The 23397-nt window shown below is 37.6% G+C and overlaps 1 protein-coding gene across 1 annotated transcript in view; it reads right to left on the reverse strand.

Annotated features, from left to right (window-relative positions):
* Nucleotides 1-23397, reverse strand: part of LOC121314991 (N-terminal EF-hand calcium-binding protein 1-like) — a 67351-nt gene that overhangs the window by 9013 nt on the left and 34941 nt on the right. Inside the window, exons 6-9 of the mRNA XM_041248813.1 lie at nucleotides 9647-9783; nucleotides 2222-2343; nucleotides 1403-1479; nucleotides 27-80 (exon numbers count right to left, since the gene is read on the reverse strand). Coding sequence (XP_041104747.1) covers nucleotides 27-80; nucleotides 1403-1479; nucleotides 2222-2343; nucleotides 9647-9783 — 390 coding nt within the window. The remainder of the gene's footprint in view (nucleotides 1-26; nucleotides 81-1402; nucleotides 1480-2221; nucleotides 2344-9646; nucleotides 9784-23397) is intronic.

The raw sequence follows: 23397 nt of genomic DNA on the forward strand, positions 1-23397 counted from the left end.
AAAAAAACATTTGTAAAAAGACTTACAGATTTGGTGCTTCCATCTAAAACTTCTTCTTCGACTGGCTCTAGTTTTAGTTCCTATGGGACACAAAGAAGTTTGTAAAATGTAGCAATAAACAGTAGAAATGTATTATCAATCAAGCTTGATAGCCCAGGGCAGGGCTGTCCAACAAATGGCTTTAGAGCCATATCCTGTATGCCTCATTTAGCTCCACAATGTGTCTCCCTTGATTAAGACGTGAAGGCTGGACCTGCTGGAGTGTTTGATAGAAGAAACACACAGTGCATAAAAAAATATTGTGTAAGTGATTAAACATGCAACCTGTTTTATGAGCACAAAAATACTGAAGTGGTGTGTAGTCTAAAGGTCAGACATTTCTGGCTAGGGTAATCGCTATATAGCTTGAGTACTGGTCCTCACTAAAAATGTGAGGAGGAACACATTAGTAACAGCTAAATTGTTGGGAAGCATATAATATCGTTAAACTATAATACAGTTATGCTATAGTATAGTTATTCATACTTTACTATTAAAGATATGCACATTTCACAGTATTGTAGGGCACATATGGTTCAGGTTTGTATGCTGGTAAAATGGCAGGCCTGGCAATTTTGTGCGCAGGGGCATATTGGGTTTCAAGGGGATTTAAATGAGTGTTTTCTCACTTTGTCCCAGATTTCTGAATCCCACACTCTCATTAGAGCAATTTCTAATGTTTCTGAGAAATTTAAACCCTACTTGTTTGTGACTGCTAATGCTAAATGTATCTTTGTTGGTATCTCTGAGGTGATTTACATTGCAAAGGGTGTTTTATACCATACATCTAATTTGTATAATATTAACGTCAGAAATGTAAAAAAAAAAAAAAAAAGAAAGAAGGTGGATGTTTTTTTTTTTTTTTTTTTTTTTTACTGCAGACAACAGTTGACTCTTACAACAGTCCAGACGTGCTTATACTTAATTAATGTAGATTTGGGCATGAATCAAATTGCCTTACTGACAGTATGCAGTTGATAAGAGGATCTCTTAGGCACTGAATCTCTGAAAGGTACAGGGGTTAGCACACATCCCTATGCACTTTGTAGACATATACAGATACTCAAATCAACATGTGACTCTAACTAAGCAACTGTTAAAAAAATAAGGGCAATAACTGATTTTTTGATGAATAATAAACTAACATGGATGAGGGTACATAGTACAGTATATGTGAATCATCTGCAAAAACAGTCACCGTTGCCCAGAAAAACCCAAAGCCTGCTGTTCATTTGCTTAGTTTAGCTCTGTGTGCTGATGTGAGAAGTTTGCTATGCATACTCAGGAGATCACAAATGCATTATTTCTGATGACCTCAAAACATATTTTACAGCACTATTCAGAAACATAAGAGAATTCCCACCTTCTTTTCTAACCTGTCAATCAGTTTCTGTAGCCTGTTTATTTGAGAGATCCACTGGCTATCCTCCTCAGGAAGGCCTGTGGGAATTCAAGTGGTACATCAGAGCACACAAGGAAAAGTTATAAACGTGGCAGATTTTTCACCTGACAGATATTGGTCATCTGACATTCCAAAGTTATAGTTTTAATGGGATTCATTTAGAAAACAAGTAATCATTTTTTGACTTTTATTTTATTAAATCTAACCTGTAGTGGGCTTTTGGCATTAACTGCACTCCTCTATCAGCATGTGTGTCATACTGAATTTTCACTTCTTCCTAGTTTTACAATACCATAATGTACAATATGTGTATTTCTCGGAACTAGGAGAAGCTTTGACTGTTTACACTCAGTGTCAGTTACTTGTGATAAACTTTTCACTTATTGTTATTTCCTTGTCTGTTTTATTGTTGAACAGTAGCTTCATTTAGAAATACTATGGTGCTTGGGAACAGCTTAGCATAAGGTATCTTTATGTTAGCAGTTAACACTTTTCTACAGCTTGCAAGAATGAAAACTTGCATACACATAAAAAGCAGATAATAAAAATAGCAATACTGCCCAGAAATCCCCTCAAACGATCATAATCACACTGTACATTTACATCATGGGGTTCTGTACGGCATATAAATGTTAGTTTACAAATAGCTGCTGAACCCTACAGTTCACTGAACACAATAGGATGGCAGTATGTTACTATATACACATCTGATAGAGCAAAAATAAAAATAAAAAAAATTCTCAGCTGGCCTTTAGAAATGAGTGCCAGTGCTCACACTACCTGAGTTGACAATGTTGAAATGTGGGTTGTTTGGAGATAAGCTGTTATTCCTTTGAAGCCTTCGATTAGATCGTTTTCCAGACCACTGAATTGACAGCACCTCAGGCTTCACTGGCCCTTGTCTGAAAATAAAACATAGATAGATAGTTCAAATCTTTGGCCATAAAGTTATGTGCTTTATACTCTGTGCTGGCGGGTAATGTAGATCCGTCCCCTGGGAATCAAAATCCAAGACGCCACCCAGACACTTATTGAGGGCTGTCAGATATTATTACTCTGATGCCCAGTCAAGTGAAAGAAAGAAAGAAAGAAAGAAAGAAAGAAAGAAAGAAAGAAAGAAAGAAAGAAAGAAAGAAAGAAAGAAAGAAAGAAAGAAAGAAAGAATAGTGTTTCCAGACATTTCCGCCAAGGAAGTAAATCTATAGTACTGTTGTGCATAATTCCTAATCTCGCAACACGGGTACAATAGAAAAATAACAGATTTCAATAGAAAACATGATATCCAGGTCTTCATTTCTTTTTACTTTCAAACATCTTACAAATGAATCGTGTCAGAATTGGAATAAAAATACAAATAAATATTTAGTAGCCTTAAATATAAGTGACATGCTGATTGAGCAGGCTGACTAAATATTCCAGGAAACACATATCATGAATGTTGCACCCCCTTCAGATTTGTCGCCATTCATAGTATATGTGTGTTGCCTTTACATGTTTTATCATCTGAAACTGAACTATTTGCCTAATAAGAAGATACAACTTCACAGGAAGGCCTCGCAATTGACCAATGTGCAGGCAAAGTTTTGGCAAACACTTTTGAGGAATATAATTAATTAGCCCAACCAAGTCAGTTCCTATGACCTAGATTCTAATATCTTCAAGATCTTTTACTATGGCATTCCCAAACCAATCACAGTTGTATAAGAGGTTCTAAATATATACAGTAAGTAAACTACTTCTCAATATTGTTTATCCATTACAAGTAAATATTGTAATGAGAGTCAATATTAATAGACATCAAATATATTATAGCATATGAGGCAGGAGTTCACATGTTTTCTATGAGATAAAACATGATGACAAAGAAACCACACACATTCTGGTTGATCTGCCACCACTAGGCCTATCACATGACATCATTATTCTCTAGCCATGTGTGAAACTACATTCAGCTTTCACAAGACCTGCTATGTAAGAGAGATGAAGGCTATAAAAAAAGTCACAGGTACTACGAACAGATCCAGCACAATTAAAAATATATATCTGTATAAAAGTATATCTAACAACATTTTCCTAAAGCAGAAGACAAGTACATATTTCAAAGCCTTTACTGAACTTGAATCTTCCTATGTGCTCTTGACATTTTCCTGTTATGCTCCATTTAATTGGAACCCAGCATCAATCACAGGTGCAGGCTCCAAAGATGTTTCCAATTACATTTTGTGAAATCAGTCATTTGGTGAAAATCGAAGATAGTAATGTGCTAACTGCTGTATTCATCTTCAAATGTGAAACCAGGTCTTTCAAGTGAGACAGAATCGGATAACCATGGAATTTAAATGAACAGTTACTAATATATTCATATTTTCTCATCCTTCACAACACCCCCGCCCCAAGTGAATGTTAACGTTGAACCCGGCTATTTTTACTTTTAGTAAGTGTGTGAGGCGAGAGTGTATTAAATGGAATGTCCAGACAGTAATTTATGTGTACAGAAATAAAATAATTTATTTTTATTTTCTATACACAACAAAAGGATTAAATAACAAACGAAAAACAAAATGGTGTGAGGGAAGGAGTGCAGGGGTGGAATCCAAAACAAACTGTGATGACTCGTCTTTAATTTGTCTTCGTGGTGACCATACATAAACAAAAAAAAAGACAAAAGAAATGTTAGTGTTTCAAAAATCCCGCTGCACAAAACCAGACTCTCCCTCCACCCGTTACTCCTCCTACTTTACTTTCGGACCAACCCCGAACACAGTAGTACGTTCCCTTTAGTATGTAATGTCCCGCCTCTGTAGTCAGTGGAACACCAATCCCCAACCGACACGTGTCCTTCTCCTTCACTTGACTCCAGTGGCTGGAAGTTACATACTCGTACTTCCGCCCCTCACCAAGGTGCCGCCCCTCAAAAGATGACTTTTGCCATGGTCACGAGATCTTGGTAAGGGAAGTCCCGAGTTGGTTTGATGCCATCTACTGTCGGGAGGCTGAATCACAGACCGAAAACCCTTTGACTCATCACAAAGTGTTATAAGGATTGTGTCATAGATTATGTTGGATGATTAATTTAATCTTCTATTCTGTAATGCCCTTTAAACTGCAGGTTTTGCACAACTTTGTCTGCCAGATTGTTTGTGTCAAATTGCTTTACTGATAAAGACCCTAAATATTAATTTTCAAAACTTCTTCATTCTGTTAATATGTACTGGTAATGTCTTGACTAATCACCTTCAACCAGATTCAGAACTCAGACTTTTTTCAGCTATGGCAGCTTCTCCATTGAGCAACCTACTCTGTTAACACAAGGATTCAAGTTGTTTTAAAACCTGTATTTTTTAATAGTGTCTTTAGCAAGTCTATTACCAGAGAAGCATATTAACAGAATAATTCCAGTGGATTCAACAGTACTGGAACCTGACTTCTAGTGGTAATAACAGTTTAAATTTTAAATGTTAGATAGTTGTTAAACATTTAGATTTTTTCCTGTACATTTAACCACTGTCAAAATTATGTGGGCCAAATACAGGTGTTAGTTAAAAGACTGCATGCTGTAAAAATTGTATGTACATTTTTTGGGGGGTGGTAAAGGTACAAGATATCAATACAAAAGTAGACAAATGCCAAGAATAGGTGTTAGCCTTTGTGTTTGCAGTAGTACATTTACAGTGTAAGTCGGTTTATTTCATATTCAATATTTCTTTACAGTATATTCCATATTGTAACACGGCTGCTCACTCACGTTTGTTTGCCCCTATAAAAACGTAGACCAGACACAAAACTTCCTAGCTACCAACCGGACAACCAGGCTGTTTACCGGCATAAAACAAAACATGCAGGTTATATTTTAAACAGAACAAAAAGGTTTCACACTCTACCTTTTTCAATACAGCTGTACACACACACACACTCACACTCACGCATGCACACACACACACACACACACACACACACACACAGAGTCAGGCTTCTTCACTCTGCTGCCCCAAGCAGGCTGACTGCTGCCTTTAAAAATTGGCAGTTGGCTCTAATTTACAATGAGGAGCCAACTGCCAAAACAATAAAACAACTGATAAATTAAATAAGCGTGCATATTTACTATTATTATTATTATTATTATTATTATTATTATTATTATTATTATTATTATTTAGTCATTTAGCAGATGCTTTTATCCAAAGCGACTTACAGAGACTTGGGGGTGAACTATGAATCAACTGCTACTGCTCACTTTGTGGAAGGCCTCGGAATGACATATGGAGTGTTCTTAAAACTGGTTACAAAAATAAACTGTGCTGTTTCTTGAAATTTTCTAAAAATATTTACAAAGCTATTTACACAAACTCGGAAGGGGGAAGCCAACACATTTGAAAAGCGTATGGGTAATCAGTCTGGCTGTTTGATTTCAGCACAAAGTATCCCTGCAGCAATGGAGGCATTGCTCTTGGTCTTCTGAAGCATTCGTTACCTGATTACCTGGGCTGGGAACCAGGAGTACCTTGTAACCCTCCACCAGCCTCCTAGCAGGCAGACTCCTACACAGCATTAACCTCGTATTTGCCACAGCCCATTGGATGGTCGGCTTCCTCCTGTTCCCCCTGCTGTTGGGAGGTGAACTTTTCAATGCATGGATTTCATTTACCCCGTCACACACTTACAATAGGACCTCAGTTTTACATCTCATCTGAAGGACAAAGCACAAGTGACTTGCTCAGAGTCACACACAGTGAGTCAGTGACAGAGTCGGGATTTGAATGGGGAACCTCCTGATGTCAAGCCCTTCTCTTTAACCACTGGACCACATATACAATCTTATATGCAAATACATGTTGCAGGGAATTATACATGCCGGCTATTCTGATTGGTTAAGTTTATACTAAAGTTTATAAAGTTTATACTAAAGTTTAAATGTTTAGAACATTAAATGGACTCTAATAGCCTTAAGGCTGCTTCCCACCAGACGTGATGAATAGAATCTATACTTTTGATAAGTATCTTTCACACCACACACAGCGCAACAGGAGATGCAGGATTGGCACCAGGTTGGCATTGGAGCGGCGCAAAATAAATAGGATAGAATCCGATTTTTTTGTGATTTGACGCGCATCAACTAGGGCATTGAGCAATCAGAGAACAACTTCAATGCACATGGTCCATTGAAGCTGTAAATAAGCTATAAAGATACAGCTATGGTCCATAAGCTATAAAGATACAGATTTGAAAAACAATATATGGGAGCCCATTTCGAAGGAACTAGATAAGCCCGGAAAGTATGATTTATTGATTTATGTGTTGAAATACTGTCAGAAGACACTCATAATTACTACATCATGTTGATGAAAATGTACCAGTCTTGATCATAGTTTTGTCAATAGCAATTTGTAATAGTTGTATAGATCTGGCAGTTTTCAAACCTGTTGCATTGCTTCTGTGTCGCCTCTGGTGTGCATGGTCATGTCGCTGCAAAAGTGTCTTGTTGCCAGTTTAAAAATGGCATCGCATCTGGTGTGTGGAGACCTTTAATAACGTGTAAAATAAGTTTGTAATGGGTGTGAGAATTGCATTTGTCATGTTATATCTTCCTGTGTGCCTGTTTTCAACTATTCCTGTTTTAAGTACTCCATTGTTGGAAGTGCACTAAATGCATTTCCATTCAGCTGTTTGTAATCTTTGAAGAAACAGCTACTGTGCAATAAAAGGCAGAAATCTGTAGTAAAATTCTCACGTTGACAGATAAAACTATGCAGCTGTCAGCTACAATATTTCTGTTGCATTGCATTCCTGATTATGGCTAGAAAATCCATATGTCGTCTGCCTTGTTATCTTTAACCCCCAAACTGCAACAAAAAATAAAGACTACTAAATATGTGTTAATGCAAGTATGAACAGTAATCTAATATTAACACTCACTCCTTCGACACTCGGCATAGATCTTTGACCTGTTGTTTTCTTTACAGGAGGATGTTTTAGAATGCTCTAATGCCATTCCATTAATGTAAAATTAAAAGATATAGTCAAAAATCTTCTCTGGGTTGGAATACTCACAATTGAAAACCTTAATTGGCAAACGAGGACCTGACTTGGATTATTATTTGTTCTGTTTTTAAATACCAATATTCATTGATTGATTAGCATATGAATTCAAAACAACTTGTCATTCTTCTTTGCTTAATAATAATATTATATGTGACTTTTGACAAAAAAGGACGTTATATAATTGCGTTCCCATAGATTTTCACAAGTATAAGTCAAACTTGATAGGTCACTGCCCAATCTATGGTTTTAGTATTTTTAATGTCACGTCAACAGAGTTTCAGTATGTGCACCATCAATTGTACGTTACCTTCACGGCAGTAAAATCTTTGTTTTGATTACAAGGTCCCTTTTGTGTTGGTTTCATATCTCCTGCCTACATAATAGTCTGCTTTTTTCACTCTGCAAACCTGCCTAGCAGCCATATCCAGACCTTACAGTGTTGGAGGACCAAACAATTCTGAATTGCATACAGGCTGGCCTGCAGGCACCCAGACAGCCACAGGGGTCGCTGGTGTGTGGAGGACTGCCCAGCCGACCTAACCCCTACCCTGCCCAAGCAACACTTGGCCAATTGTGCGCCGCCCCCTGGGAATCCTGTTCATAGTCAGCAGTAGTCATAGTCATAGTTTGGATCTGAACCAGTGATCTCTAAGCTATTGGGCACATCCTGCACTCCAGATGGAGTGCCATTAACGTATGCGCCACTTGGGGGCCCCAAGTGCTGAAAATAACTTGCTTGATGGTTGCTCCAAACCTCTGTTTGACATGTTATTTAGTTGACTACAGGATGTTATAGAAATTGAGGGATGGCACAATGTCAACCACATGGCCATCATAAAGTCTGTGTCCAATTTTTATTTTTTATTTTATTTTTTTTTCTGGGATTTCTCATTCAGAAATTAAGCCCTGATGAAATCAACACTTTGTTTATAATAACCATGAGTTATATTTCAGTAAAAGTAGTATTTAATTCAAATTAAATTGTTAATAAGTATGTTTATTGACAATCTGTATACTCACAGAAAAGACAGAAAGTAAGAGTGCAATGTACTGTACTCATTCACATCATTAAATGTGTTAACACTACAGCTACATTTTACATTTTAAAAAATGTACATTGAAAAGGAACCATGAACTGGATATAAAATGTTCTTGTATTTTATTTATTCTGCATGAATACCAATAAGTAAGTGTCTTGTTATTGATAATGAATATAAGTTCCTTTGCCATAGTTATTATAGATACTAAATATAGCTGATGCTGCAAAATAACTTATTAATGTGTAATATACCTGCATTTAGACATGCTTTCAATAATAAATATGGGCTACATTCTGCCATTTCATCTTCTCAGCATAGAAATCTGGGTGTTATGCCCTTGAATCTTTCCAGGTAGCAATGCAACAAGGTACATATTGAAGTGACATTTTGCTGAATATTCAGTTTATGTATTCATGTATTCAGATGTAACAAACTAAGAATGAACACAGATAAAGTGTGCCTTCCTTAGATGATGTTACAAGATAAAAAAAAATCGTATTTAATCAAATGCATCCTGTTGTTTAAGATATTCCCTAGAAACTTAATGAGCAAGTTGGTTGGGTTACACACACATAATGAATCATGTTTCTCCTCTTTAAGTACACCAGTACATTGCAGCCATTTTTTGTTTCAATGTTTTCACCCCAGTAACTTTTTAACCTTACATAGGTCTTTATCACAGACCCTTGGAGCTTAGATATATGTCTGTGTTCTGTACCAAGTAGTATGAGGGTGTGGCCTCTTATGACTCCTTTCTTGAAAGTAACATAAAGACCCCTCCCCCTCCACAGAAATCATTAAACATAGAAGAAAACTGAAATGTAACTGAAATAGTCAAAACAACATATAATACTGTGTCTTTTTACCTTTACCAACCTTCTCTTTAATTTAGTCATCTTAAAATAATAGATTTGTTTTATTTCATAAAATGATAAAATATGGGAACCATTTGTCTTGGAAAAGGGGTTTTATCTCAACACCTTTTGAAAAGGGGAGTCTCTTCTGCAAAATGATTTGAAATGTTTTAGTGTTTTTACCGTAGCACTGTATAGGGGCCTATTAATTCTATAACTACCCTGGACACACTGTCCTGAAGCTCTATTGCCAGTATGATTGTGTCACTTGCCTTTCCTGCCGAGTTTGTTCTGCTGTGGTCTCCATGGCGCACTCCAATGAGCTCTGCAGAGACTGCAGCTGATTGGCTGTTTCTTTCAGAAGAAAGCGAGTCACAAACTGTTCCAGGTGGGAGGCCTCTTGGTAGTCCTATGAGTAAAAACAACAAACAAGTGTAACATTAGTGGAGAAGAACCCTAAGTGGTCAAGGCATTTACTCCATAATGCTTTTTTTTTTTTTGCGACAGGAAAACGTTTAAAGTTACAAAACAGAAAACCCACAACCCATAACTACTTAAACGGATGCCCAGAGTTGCTAGTTTTGAAACTATTTTCCGAGCAATAATAGGTTACAGTCTCAAGTATTGCCATGTTTTTCGTTCAGTTCTGGCAAAAAATCACTTCAGAGGCATCTTAGACCCAGAGATTGATAGTTCTCCTTATTTTGCCATATCACAACCTTCCCATTAAAACTGCTCAATATCTGATTAATTAAAGTAACATTAACAATATGTTACACAAGGTTACAATTTGAAGAGGTGATTCCTTCTTTCTGTCTGGACCTGAATTCCATAGCAAGCACCAGGTCAGGGTTGCAAAAACAAAAACAAACAATATCCTATGCATGTGTTATATAGTTGCGGCTCTGTTCCCTAAACATTATCATTAGGCGTTTATCATTTTAATAAGCATTAAACACACAATGATTGGACACCTAACACTGACTAAAGTGGTAGCATCAATTTATGAGAACCAAGTGGCGTCATTATACATAGCCATGGGTGATTGATGGGCCCCTTGCCACTTGGGAGGAAGGGTGTCTTTCTGTTAGGCTAAGAGCATCTATGAGCAATCATCATTTAAAGGCTGATGCTGCCTGGCTACGAGTCATACTGCAGAGAGAAGTGTTAGCCTGTCTAATGTCAGCCCATCCATTTATTTTGTAACACAGTATGCAGTAAGGAATATCTAAAGATGGCATTCTTGTTTCTTCCAGCAAAATAGTAAAGCTGTCTAGAAGTGAGTTAGTTCTGGTACAACAGAGAGACTGGGCCCATACAGGAAGCCCTGCTGAAGATTTTCACAAATGAGAAAAGTGTAGAGAAAAGTGAAAAGTGTAAGGTACTGCATGCAGGAAATAAAAATGTGCATTATAAATATCATATGGGAGATACTAAAATTGGAGAAGGAATCTATGAAAAAGACCTAGGAGTTTTTGTTGACTCAGAAATATCTTCATCTAGACAATGTGGGGAAGCTATAAAAAAGGCCAACAAGATGCTCGTATACATTGTGAAAAGTGTTGAATTTAAATCAAGGGAAGTAATGTTAAAACTGTACAATGCATTAGTAAGACTTCATCTTGAATATTGTGTTCAGTTCTGGTCACCTCGCTACAAAAAGGATATTGCTGCTCTAGAAAGAGTGCAAAGAAGAGCGACCAGAATTATTCTGGGTTTAAAAGGCATGTCATATGCATACAGGCTAAAATAATTGAATCTATTCAGTCTTGAACAAAGAAAACTAAGTGGCAATCTAATTCAAGCATTCAAAATTCTAAAAGGTATTGACAATGTCGACCCAAGGGACTTTTTCGACCTGAAAAAAGAAACAAGGACCAGGGGTCACAAATTGACATTAGACAAAGAGGTATTCAGAACAGAAAATAGGAGGCACTTTTTTACACAGAGAATCGTGAGGGTCTGGAATTAACTCCCCAGTAGTGTTGTTGAAGCTGACACCCAGGGATCATTCAAGAAGCTGCTTGATGAGATTCTGGGATCAATAAGCTACTAACAACCAAACGAGCAAGACGGGCCAAATGGCCTCCTCTCGTTTGTAAACTTTCTTACGTTCTTAAAAAAAATAAACAGGTGATATTTTCTATATTATCTTTGTTTATTCACAAACAAGGTGAGACTCTGTTGCAAGAACGTATTGACCTGGAAGGGAAACGGCGTAGCAGCTGCAGATTGTAGAGACAGCTGCACTCGTTTACCAAGGGGTCATGCGTGACGGCATAAAAGGGGCCGGAGATTCGCAATTTACTCCTTTGCTTGGTTTGTGAATTTGAACCTGAAGGACCGTGAGAGACGCAGTAACCACAGCTGAAATAAACCTGTGTTTAAAGAATATTCGTGCATGTTTTATTTGTTTGTGTCTGTTAGTAATTGTCTGTGTTTGTAAACCACCAGACAGCTAACATGTATCCAGAGCTGTCACCTTGGGCCAGCACAAAGCTGGAACAGCACTTCACTATAAATAATTGTTATCACCCAACACGAGCACTACTGCAAGTCTTATTGTGGGCCGGTGGTTTATTTAATATTGTGGTTTATTATTTGGGCTGCAATCCCGGTTTCTGTTCTCCATGCACATAGCTGTGTATAGCTGGAGCTTATTATTCGGTCGCCAGACCTGGATTTACAAAATAAACGGCCTTTTTCCAAACAGAACTACAATTGTCTGCCTGTGATTATTCCTGCACTACATCACCTCTGCACCTGTACATAATCAGCAGCCACTTTGCCACAGTGATGCATTCAGATGGTGCCGTTTACGTATTCAGCTAGTAAAGCTATGTGCTGTTCCCATAGAGATCATTTTAAGAAGGTGCAAGTCTCCATCTTCTAGCTGCATTTTTTTAAATTATACAAGAAACTAGCATCAAGAAGGTCAGTTTTTCAAAGGAAGATTTGCTTCTGTACATTGGGGTATACATTGATCTTGAACATTACATTTATCTTGCACTAGACTGATGGTGTTGCTGAAGAATTTCACAAATGATGGCATATTCTGTACCTTCATTCATTTATCTGGAGTACTTTATGCCACTCGCTACGGCACATTCCTGACTGGTATCCTTTGTATGATTATAAAGAATCTCTAATACAATAGGTGAGAATCACCTGTTCCTAACCTACATTAATGATTTAGAACATTACATTTATCTTGCACTAGACTGATGGTGTTGCTACTAAACTGGAACTCTTTTTTTTCCCCTCACTATATCTAACTGCAGCTATTTCTGTAGGGAAAAGTATGTTACTGTGTTTATTCCACATTAAAACCATATGGATTGTTGGTTCTGCAGATGCTGTTGTTTGTGTTCCAGCAGGATCTTTGGTGTCACTGTATGTATATATATTATATATATATATATATATATATATATATATATATATATATATATATATATATATATATATATATATATATCTGTATGAGCTTAACATGCAGCCTACAGCACTCAGTATTCCCAGGTGGACTCCCATCCAAGTACTAACCAAGCCCAACATTGCTTTGCTTAAGCATTGCATGGTAAGTTCGATTTGAAGAGCTTTTTGCCCACAGAGACGTTGCCAGGGGTCACTACAAGGAAGTAACTCTTCCTGACCCCTTTTGGTGTCACTGAAAGTATTTTACAAGATTAGGCAGGTGTATGGATTCTGAAAATGAATTACTGCTGTAAATGTAATCTTCCAAATTCAATACATAAAGGGACAGTATAAAATAACCATTATATGATGTTTTCTAAATATGCTGTTGGTGATTGAATCTCTCTTAAAGAGGGTTGTTACCACTGCCTTCTTGTGGACCACAGATCTGCAGCTATTTACTTTAGATAACCAATATTGTTATAAACGCTGGGGTTCTATTGGTTAACGTGTCTCTTGGGCGTTCCTGTAATCTATAATGGCAATAATTACAGAAAGCCATCAAAGGGAAGCACAACACTGATCACAAGCGGTTAATGGTGACAGACAACAGGTTATAGTGACTCAAATCACACAAATCTTCAAAACTGGAAAAGATACACCTTCTGCCCATCAGTGTAAAATAAGTAGCCTGACAGGTGTTCAGGAATACATTTTTAACTGAGCACCCATTAAGGGATATTATGTTTTGGTCTTTACTTAGAAATACATAAATGCATAACTATCGAGCCTATAGGCTATACATTGGAAAATGCTGTTGCCCCACGTAATTATTAATTTAATAATATTATTATGGACCATTTCACACATTTTTTAAAGAATCATATTGACATAAATACAGGTATAATTATAAACACAGGCCCAATGCTGCACAGGCAGTAGCAGGTGGCTGATGTAGGGGGTAGGCAGACCTCCAGGAAGATATTTCCATTTTAACAGGGCTTATGCATGAACAGCAGGCACTGTGTATGTGATAGAACTACAACAGTTATTTTTAATGAATGCTTTCACATATATTATTGGCTTGACAGAAATACATGTATTATTATTTTCTAAAACCTTTTTACATAAATAAATACAAATAATACTTCCAACCCAGAAGGGTTCTCTATCTATCAATTGAAACAGTGATTAGTGCCTGGGTGCTTACAACTGTTGACAGATAAAGTGCTGGTATGAGGTACAGTATTGATGTGACAGCTGCAGAGATCAAAGCCATCGCTTGGAGAGCATTTCCAACCTGCTTTTCACATCTTAGTCTATCTTTACACAATAATCCAGTATCATGCTTCATTTCTTTTTTCATTTTCATTTCTTTTTTTTTTTTTTTGATCAATGGCAGATTGTGTTCAAAGGAATACTTTCTTAGGATGTCAGAGCAAACTTCACCTGTGAAGCCAGATAAAAATGATATTACCGAGTCCTGTGCCAGCTTTCACATTTCATAGTCCTATAAAGTATTTACATATTAAAAAAATGTACTTGAAAGGTTTACTTGCAAGCATTTTAGAAAAATGTATTGTCTGGTATCTTGTGTTGTAGCTGTGTATACCACAAATGATGAGGAATAACTAAGATATATACAGTAAGGTCATTCCCGTGTCATAAAACTGATTCTAGCCAGTTACCTGTTTCTACCACATTTTGAATTTTGTTTTTCTTACAACTCATTATTGTATTACTTACATATGACTATTGTTTTGTATGTGTACAAGGAGTGGTGGAGTGTTGTGTTTTGAACTTAAGGGATACAGGGAATGTAATAATAATAATCTTTATATAGTGCCTTGCATAGTGGACGACCATCACAAAGCGCTTTACAAGAAATGAGACTAGGGTGTGTGAACTATGCATCAGCTGCACAGTCATTTACAACAACATCTCACCTGAAAACAGAGCACAAGGAGGTTAAGTGACTTGCTCGGGGTCACACAATGAGTCAGTGGCTGAGCTGGTATTTAAACTGGACACCTCCTGGTTGCAAGCCTGTTTCTTTAACCACTGGACCACACAACCTCAATGTAACCAGAGTTATTGGAACTACACACACAGCTTCAATATGAATAACTTAAAATATTCAAACGAGAGAGAATATCAAGATTAGTATTATAGAAGGACAGAAACAAAAAGCAGGGATACTTAAACTACAATGAAAAGAAGACAAGAGAGCAGAAAGCTACGGGAAAACAATAAAAGTAAAATTTCTGTTTAGAAGTAGTTTCTGATTTGAAGAAGTAGTAGTCATTTCTAGAAGTGATCAAGTCGTTTATTTAGTAAAAAATATATATTTACTGAGTCTTTTTTTTTAGTGAATGTAATAAACATATTTGCGTTTTGGCATTGCCTGAGGACCGTCAGAGGTCAGCTGCTAGTCGCAAGCTGCCCACTCAGGCTGCACTGCTTCAAGCATCACTCACGTACAGATGCATCACAAGCTGCCATTTTAAAGTCAGACAGCTTTACTCATTTTTTTTTTATATGACTCATTTCGGGGTCAAGTATCTGAACTCAAAGGAGTCATTTAACTGTTTCCCATCTAGATTGGATTTCAAAGAAAGATGTTAAAAAGGCAGAATCTGTATTTGAATCCTTCTAAAACACAGCACAACATGTATTAAATAAAATTTAGAAAATACCTGCCAGTACTATCAAAAACATTTAACAGATGAATTTTATATGCAGTAAATGCAGATGGAAAACTGTTTTACTGCCTGAACAACAATACACACACTAATGAAATGTTGATTCGGGTCAGCAAATATAGGTTTGCTGTAATCGTGCAAATACATTATTCAAAAATAAAAACTACAAAACTAAAACAATGAACATATATACAACATTGCAAGTGATAAAATAAAAGTTACTATAAAATAAAATACACTAGTAAAAATGCCATGACTTTGAGGAGCTGCTTCAGGAACTGAAATAACCAAAATAACCTTTTATAACCTTTTATAAGATTCTGCACTTTTTTAAAAAGGATGTTCACATCCAATCTATTATTGCCTCTTCTTTCTGACTTTGAACAGCAATTTGATCAAATTTCTAACACAAGTTATGCATTTTAAATAATGGCCACGAATAATGGCAATAAATAATATCTGGGCAGAAAATAAAACAAAAGTTGCCTGAGCCAAATCAAAAACATTCACTGCATACAAATGAGGGCTAGATTTAAAAAAAACAGCAAGGCGGCACTTGAATAACCAGTATGTAATTAATTGTCACAATTTAAATATGAAACATTAAAGGGTACCAGATTGCCTACTATATACTGCCTGTATTATTTTCTCATCTGAAACATTCAAATGCCTTGGTGTGCATGTTTAATAAATGCATTAATAACACCGTGTAACAATTTTTTTTTTTTTTTGTTTGTTCCTGGGTAGTAAGTGTTATTTCCTAATTGCTTATGCCTCAAAAGTATAGAAAATGGTTATTATTCCCCACAAACTTTGTGATTGTGGGGAAAGATTTAGAAGTGAGTAGTTTTTCGAGATTTACGATTATACTGTATTTACAGTATAATCGTAAATCTCGAAAAACTACTCACTTCTAAATCTTTTGTAGTCATTTTTGTATTACTTTAGTATAAATACATGTTAATTTGTTTTCATATGTTGTTTTTTTCTGACTTTATGTGAACGAAAAGACACACATTTGCCCGTTTTCCAATTGGAAATAGTGATATTTTGAAATATCACTGTCCTGGTCACAAAAGCAAAGTTTGTGGGGAATAATAGCCATTTTCTATACTGTTGAGGCATAAGCAATTAGGAAATAACACTTACTACCCAGGAACAAAAATTGTGTTACATAGTGTAATGTATCACATTCAAAATGATTTTTGAAAAAGCTGTGTGTTCGTTTACTTGAAATCGTTTATTAAATGCTGGTGTGTCAATGCTTCTTTTACCAGTAGTGGCAATAAGGAATGAATGCATGACTTAGAAACAAGCTGTTGTAATCATTAAGTGGTCTCTTTTGTATGCCAGTCCAGTCACAGTGACTGCAGCCACACATTCAGCAGCTTATGACATTCAGTTCAGCTCAGTGTGCTTCTCAAGTAATGCAACTAGTGCCAGCTTGGAGTGGCCTGTTCCTTTAACAGAATGACTCAGCCAGCTGTGAACATGTTCCACCACAAAAAATAATAATTAAATAAATAGATAAATAAATACTACTACAACGACGCAGACTACCACTACTACTACAACCTGAGTCTGGGATCTCCTGGATCGCGACCACTCGGGGTGGCTGACTCCCAAGTCGCTGGTTGCCAGGGCAGCTCGGGACACAGTGCAAAGCAACGTTGCACCCAGACTCTGTCAGGTATCTCGAGGGAGTTCTCAGGACCGGCGAGCCATCTACCCCCACCCCCCCTACCCCCGGCTCTCCAGTCCTGCTGATCGAACCCAAGGCCCAAGCCCCCCCTCGGCCCGCCCTCGAGAACAACCTGAGCAGGATCTCGCAGTTCTCCTCGACCCCCTTGCCATCGGTGTCGAGGAGGACCCTATACGCGATGACGCTCCACACCCTCCACTTCCCCGCCCTCGTCTCCTGCCGAGACACCGCTTGGCGGGAGACCCTCCGACCGCCGGAGGGCGTCGGTCCCCAGTGGGAGGCCCTGTATTCCCCGCTGGTCTCCAGGGGAGCTGGGGACCTTGGATGGATGGTCCTGCACGGAGCGCTCGCGTCGGGAGAGATCCTGCGTCACTTTACCGACTCGGACACCGCATGCCCTTTCTGCGGTCAGTCCGAGTCGGTGGCTCATATTTATTTTTTATGCGCCAGGCTGCAGCCGTTCTTCCTGCTGCTGAAGAACCTCTTGCTGCAGTTCTGGCTGCACTTTTCACCCACCCTCCTCATTTTCGGGCACCCTGTTCGTAGCTCCAGCAAAAAGAGAGACCTCCTCGTGAATCTGCTCCTGGCTCTTGCTAAACTGGCCATTTACAAGACCAGAAAGCGGAAGATGAGCGGGGAAGGTCTCTTTGACTGCGGGGCCATGTTCAGGGCCCTCCTCCGGTCAAGGATTAATTTAGAGCACGCCCACGCGGAGTCTGCTGGCGACATGGCATCGTGTGTCGACCAGTGGACTCTAGGGGGCGTGCTCTGTACCACCTCCCCTTTTGTTCTAAATATTTAATTTGCAGTCCTTTTTTGACAGGTTTTCTTTTTATTAGTTAAAAGCCCATTCCTTTTAGCATCCTCAAGTTGAGGATGCTAATGAGAATTTTTTTCTCCAGCAGTCATTTGACGGCTGGAGATGTCCTGTACATTGGACGGTCTTGGACACCGTTTGGCGGGAGACCCTCCGACCGCTGGAGGGCGTCGGTTCCCAGTGGGAGGCCCTGTATTCCCCGCTGGTCTCCAGGCTTTCAAAGGGTTTATGATAATATGAGCCAATACTAAACAAACATTTGAAAACAAATAGCAGAATGATTTCCTGCTCTGCCATTTTGAAGCTTAAAAGTAAATGTATTATTTTCATGATCCTTTCTAAAAATAGTGGTTTGACTTTAAATTCGATTTTGCTTTCCTTTCATTAAGCAAGGGACTATGGTATAGTTTGAAAACCACAATGAGAGAAGAATCTCTCTCGTAGAAGGGCAACCGCTCAATGAAATATATAAAGAAAAAGACTATCAACCAGAAAAAAAACAATTTTTACAATGACTCATTATAACAGAACCTAAGCTACATGCTTTTCTTGTTGGTAAGATGTTTTCTGCATTCATTAAATTAATATGATGTGGCATTTCTGCTCCTTCATTGTAAAGCTTTTAAAAAAGGGCGTTTTTTCAGGGTAAACAGGACATGTCTTACAGGAAACCAGATAATTTATTTTTTCAAAACTGAATGCTGTAATTTTTCAAGGACAATGATGAAGTGAATTAATTGCATGGTGTCAGGAAAGAAGCTGCTAATATGAGTACCAAAACATAATTAGAGCATCCACAAGTATACTCACTTGAAATAATTATTGGTATCCAATATACAAAATATGGTTTCCCCTAATGTTTTAATGCCAGAGAGCCATTTGTGTGGAACCCACTCATCGACACCTGCTGAGAGAAATAAACAGAACAGTTCCCATTGATCTCTATAAATATCTCCATAACGACTGGTATCTTCATACCTAAATGCTGGAATAAAAGATGTATCACTTCTAGTAATATATAAAGATCTGGATCACTGTCAACATCTTATTTATTTATTTATTTATTTATTTATTTTCATTTCCATTCTTCGCTGCCCAGATATGCATCTTGCTACTTTTAGAACTCCTCCACACAGCAGTTAAATGTAGAATACAAAACTGATTAAGAAAGAGCCACTACAGTATATAAATCTTAAGCATTTGTGAGGCTAGAATCAGTGACTTTTATAAAAGGAATCAGTATCAGTGCAATATCAGTGCAATTTTAATTGTTTTTACATGTATCTTTAAAGACTATCTGTCGACAGTTCTGGACAATGTAATTTTACACTATATTCTAAATATCTTTGTTTGAGGTCTGGAGACTGGGCAGGCCAGGTCATTAGATTGAGTTTTCCTTGACTTTCCTTCTTCGCCAGATAGTTCTTGCACAACTTTGAGGGCTGCCCAACTAGCCATATACCTGATGGAATGGCATGCCTCTGAAGTATGCTATGATAGCCATGCTGGTTGAGCTTGCCATGGACTTGGTAAAGATCACCAACTCTGTCACCAGCAAAGCAACCCCAGACCATGACACTGCCTCCTCCATGCTTGACAGTGGGAACCACACATGCAGAACTCATCCGCTCACCCTCTCTGCGTCTTACAAATACTCAGCGGTTGGACCCAAATATTTCAAATTTTGACTCATCGGTCCATAAGACCGACTTCCACTCCTCAAACGTTCAGTTTGGCCCAGGCAAGTATTTTCCTCTTATTCTGCACTCTTAACAATGGTTTCTTTGCAGCAGTTCTTCCAGTTAGGCCAGCTTCACACAATCTCCTCTGAACAGTTGATGTTGAAACATCTGTACTTCTAGTAGCATTTAGCTGAGCTTGTATTTCAGGGGCACTTAATCACCGATTTCGTCGACTTCTGACTCAAATTAACTTGTTCTCTGATTCTGAGGTCACCCTTAGCCTGCCTGACCTTGTTCGGTCCTCATGAGTGTCAGTTTCTTCAAATCGTTTGATGGTCTTGGCCACAGCAGTTACAGACACTTGCACAGTTCTTGCAATTTGTCTTAAATATTGACCCTCATTTCTTAAAGTAATTACAGACTGTCTTTTTTCTTTGCTTACCTGAACGTATTTTGTCATTTTGTGCTCCCTTACATTTAGAAATGACAAACTTGTGTCTATGCTACCTATATTTATAGTAATCATGGACCCTCACCTGTTAACAATAATTGGTGACAAAAGGTTAATTAGGTAACATGCTAGTTAACTCAGAGAACATCTGACAAAGTACACTTATACTTAGGTCAGTGTTCTAACACCGTGTTATACACATTTCCGACTTTTAACTGACTTGGGCTTTAGACTGAAATCCTCTTTCTTTGTGTGACCATGTCAATGAAATTTACAAGATTTACATTTTCATAAAAAAATTACATTTTTGAATAAAATTCACTTATGATTATCAGCTTATATAAGTACATGTATCATATAATGAAATATTAAGCGTTTATAGACAAGTTTATACAGTTAAAAGCATAGATAATCATGAAAAACCTGATTTTAAGCGGGTGTACTCAAACTTTTGACTGGTACTGTATATATACTATATATATATATATATATATATATATATATATATATATATATATATATATATATATATATATATATATAAAATCTTAAAGCAAGGTCAGTCATTTGGTCCAAACCCCGGGTCTCTGCACTGACAGATTTACAAAGCAGTTTTAAACCCGTTTTTATGGCCACAGTCACAGGATGTAAATTTTGAAAGCATGTTTAACATAAAATGAAAATAAAAGTATTATTAATAACAATTTAAAAATTACATTTAAAACCAATGTTTTAGAGATTTTTAAATAGCTTTCAAACCAGCATTGTTTTTCTATTTTTCAAATTGGGAGCACATGCATGCACGTCGGAGAATCCAACAAAAATGTGTTACTGGACATTTCATATGAGAGTTTAATTTGTCATATTACATTTTAATACTTTAAATTCCATAACAATGACAAAAAGCACAGTTTACATATGTAGACTTATCAGCATCATTTGCCATTGAATTCCAACATGTATCACAATACATATCGCAATATTGCAATACAAATCCTCAGTCCCAATACCCACCACTAATTGAAATAGTGGTGGATCTAACTATATATTGCAACAAGTTGCATTCCAGATAAGCTGTGTGCTGGGTGATTAATGTATTAAAAATCTATTAATTATTGATGATTGTGACAGAAATAGAATGATCTTTGGTGGTAAATCTCCCTCCCGACCTTTGGGCGCTAAATAATGGGAACAGAGTACCCTGGACTGTTTGGCCTGACGATTCATTCCTGGGGTTAAAAGGAAGTCGGTCCTCTAGAAAAGGTGCGGAGCTTCGGTGCACTAACTTATCGACCCGGAAGGGAAACAATGTGGCAGCTGCGGATTGGAGGAGAGGCTGCAATCGTTTACCGAGGAGTCATATGGGACTGTACAAGGAGACGAAGTGACGTAATATGTTGCTTTGTTTTGGTTCCGAACAACCCGCAAGGACCTGTGTTTGTGAAATCATGAGTGTTTGTTTGTTATGTCTCTAGTTGTTTCTTGTTATTTAGTAGACGGCTAAACACGTCCGGTCATCAAAGGCCAGCACAAAACCGGACTGCACTTCACTTGTTACCACGAATAAATGTATTAAGCACCACGAGCGCTACAGCACTCACCCAGGACTGGTAACCATGTTTGAGTATTGTGCGTGTACTATTGACTGTGTTTATTATTTGGAACTGGAATTCCTTTATTTAGAACAGTGCAATATCCATTACTGGGTATTGCCTGGGAAATATTACATATGGCCACCAGACCAGGATTATAAATAAAACCACTTTCACTTGGAATACCATTGTCTGCCTTTCATTTAATCACTGCATCACTCCTGCACCTGTACACTGCAAGCCACTTTTCCACAATGATATTTAAATTTAATGCGTAAAGGTATGCATAGCAGTTTGATGCACAGTCTGAGTTTGCATGTTATCAATCTTCTTGTACTGCATTGGTTCCCGGCACCTCAATCGTCAATTGTGAATCTACTGCACGAGGTAGCTAGATAATGAATCATAAATGCTGGGACAGTTACAGGTAATTGTAGCCTGCCTGGGAATTGCCAGGAACACATGACCAATGACTCTGGGTTATCAATAAAAAAATTAAAAAATAAATCATCTTACGGTTGAATCCACTCACTTGCAATCCTTGTTTCAGGCTGGTGAATAAGAGACTGGATTCTTGATCCTCGGCACCGTCTAGTCCCTTTGAACCTAGCCTATCAATTTACCCATCTGTCTGAATGTTTGGAAGGTAAATCTATAAAAATACAATACTCTGTGTTTGGATGCTTTATTAGCAAGGTGATCAATAAGGAATATAATATTTTTCTTTGTAAAAATATACAGTGCATGCAGGTCTCTTGTTAACTATGTTCCATCTGCAGCGTTGGAATGAAAAGATATGTTCTGTTTCTGTGTTTATTTCCTTCAAAGCCGTATTGTTTGTGTTCAATAAAGCAAAGAAGAAGACATGTTTTTACTGTAAGACCAAGTTTTTGTGCAGTAGTTCATAGTAACATTACAGTTCAAATGCAGAGCTGTAGTTAATGAATACCTGTGACAGAGTGGCTGCAGTGCGTCACTGCGGTGACGTCATGGACCAGGAAACACAAACCAAAACAATGAATGGCGGGGCAAAACTGTAACACTACAGCGCTTGGTGTGTTTATCAAAAAAAACAAACAGCTTCACAAAACACAAAACAAAGCAAAATACAGGGCATGTTGGCCAAACAAACAAACAATAACAAAACAGTTGTGAACGAAACAAACAGGTATCATGCTGGGTTTTAACCAGTACATATAGCAATTGTTTACTCTAGTTTAATCCTCTTTCACATATTTACGTCTCTCCTCTGACATTCTCTTCTAATGAGCTTGGAGCAGGTCTTTTATATATGTGGCTGGAGCCTTAATTACCTTTTAAACAATGACCTTATTAAGTTACATTCCCATGAGCTTGGGGATTCAACCTCATCCACACCAGCTACACTTGGAGACCGGCTTTTTCGTCGGTCTCAAATAGTAAACAAAGACTGACAGCTTTCGTCTGTCCGCCCAAAACACAAATATATATATTATACAAATAATAATAATAATAATAATAATAAATAACAAACAATAGCGCACAATATATATAGGGGCGGGGCTCCCCGTCACAATACCCCATAAGTTAGCATTAAAGTATGTACAGTATTTATTGAAAGTACTTATGACTTCAATGTAATGTAGCACTGTACTCACCCAAAATACATTTTACTCACATA

This window comes from Polyodon spathula, chromosome 4 (assembly GCF_017654505.1).
Source record: "Polyodon spathula isolate WHYD16114869_AA chromosome 4, ASM1765450v1, whole genome shotgun sequence".
NCBI lineage: Eukaryota > Metazoa > Chordata > Actinopteri > Acipenseriformes > Polyodontidae > Polyodon > Polyodon spathula.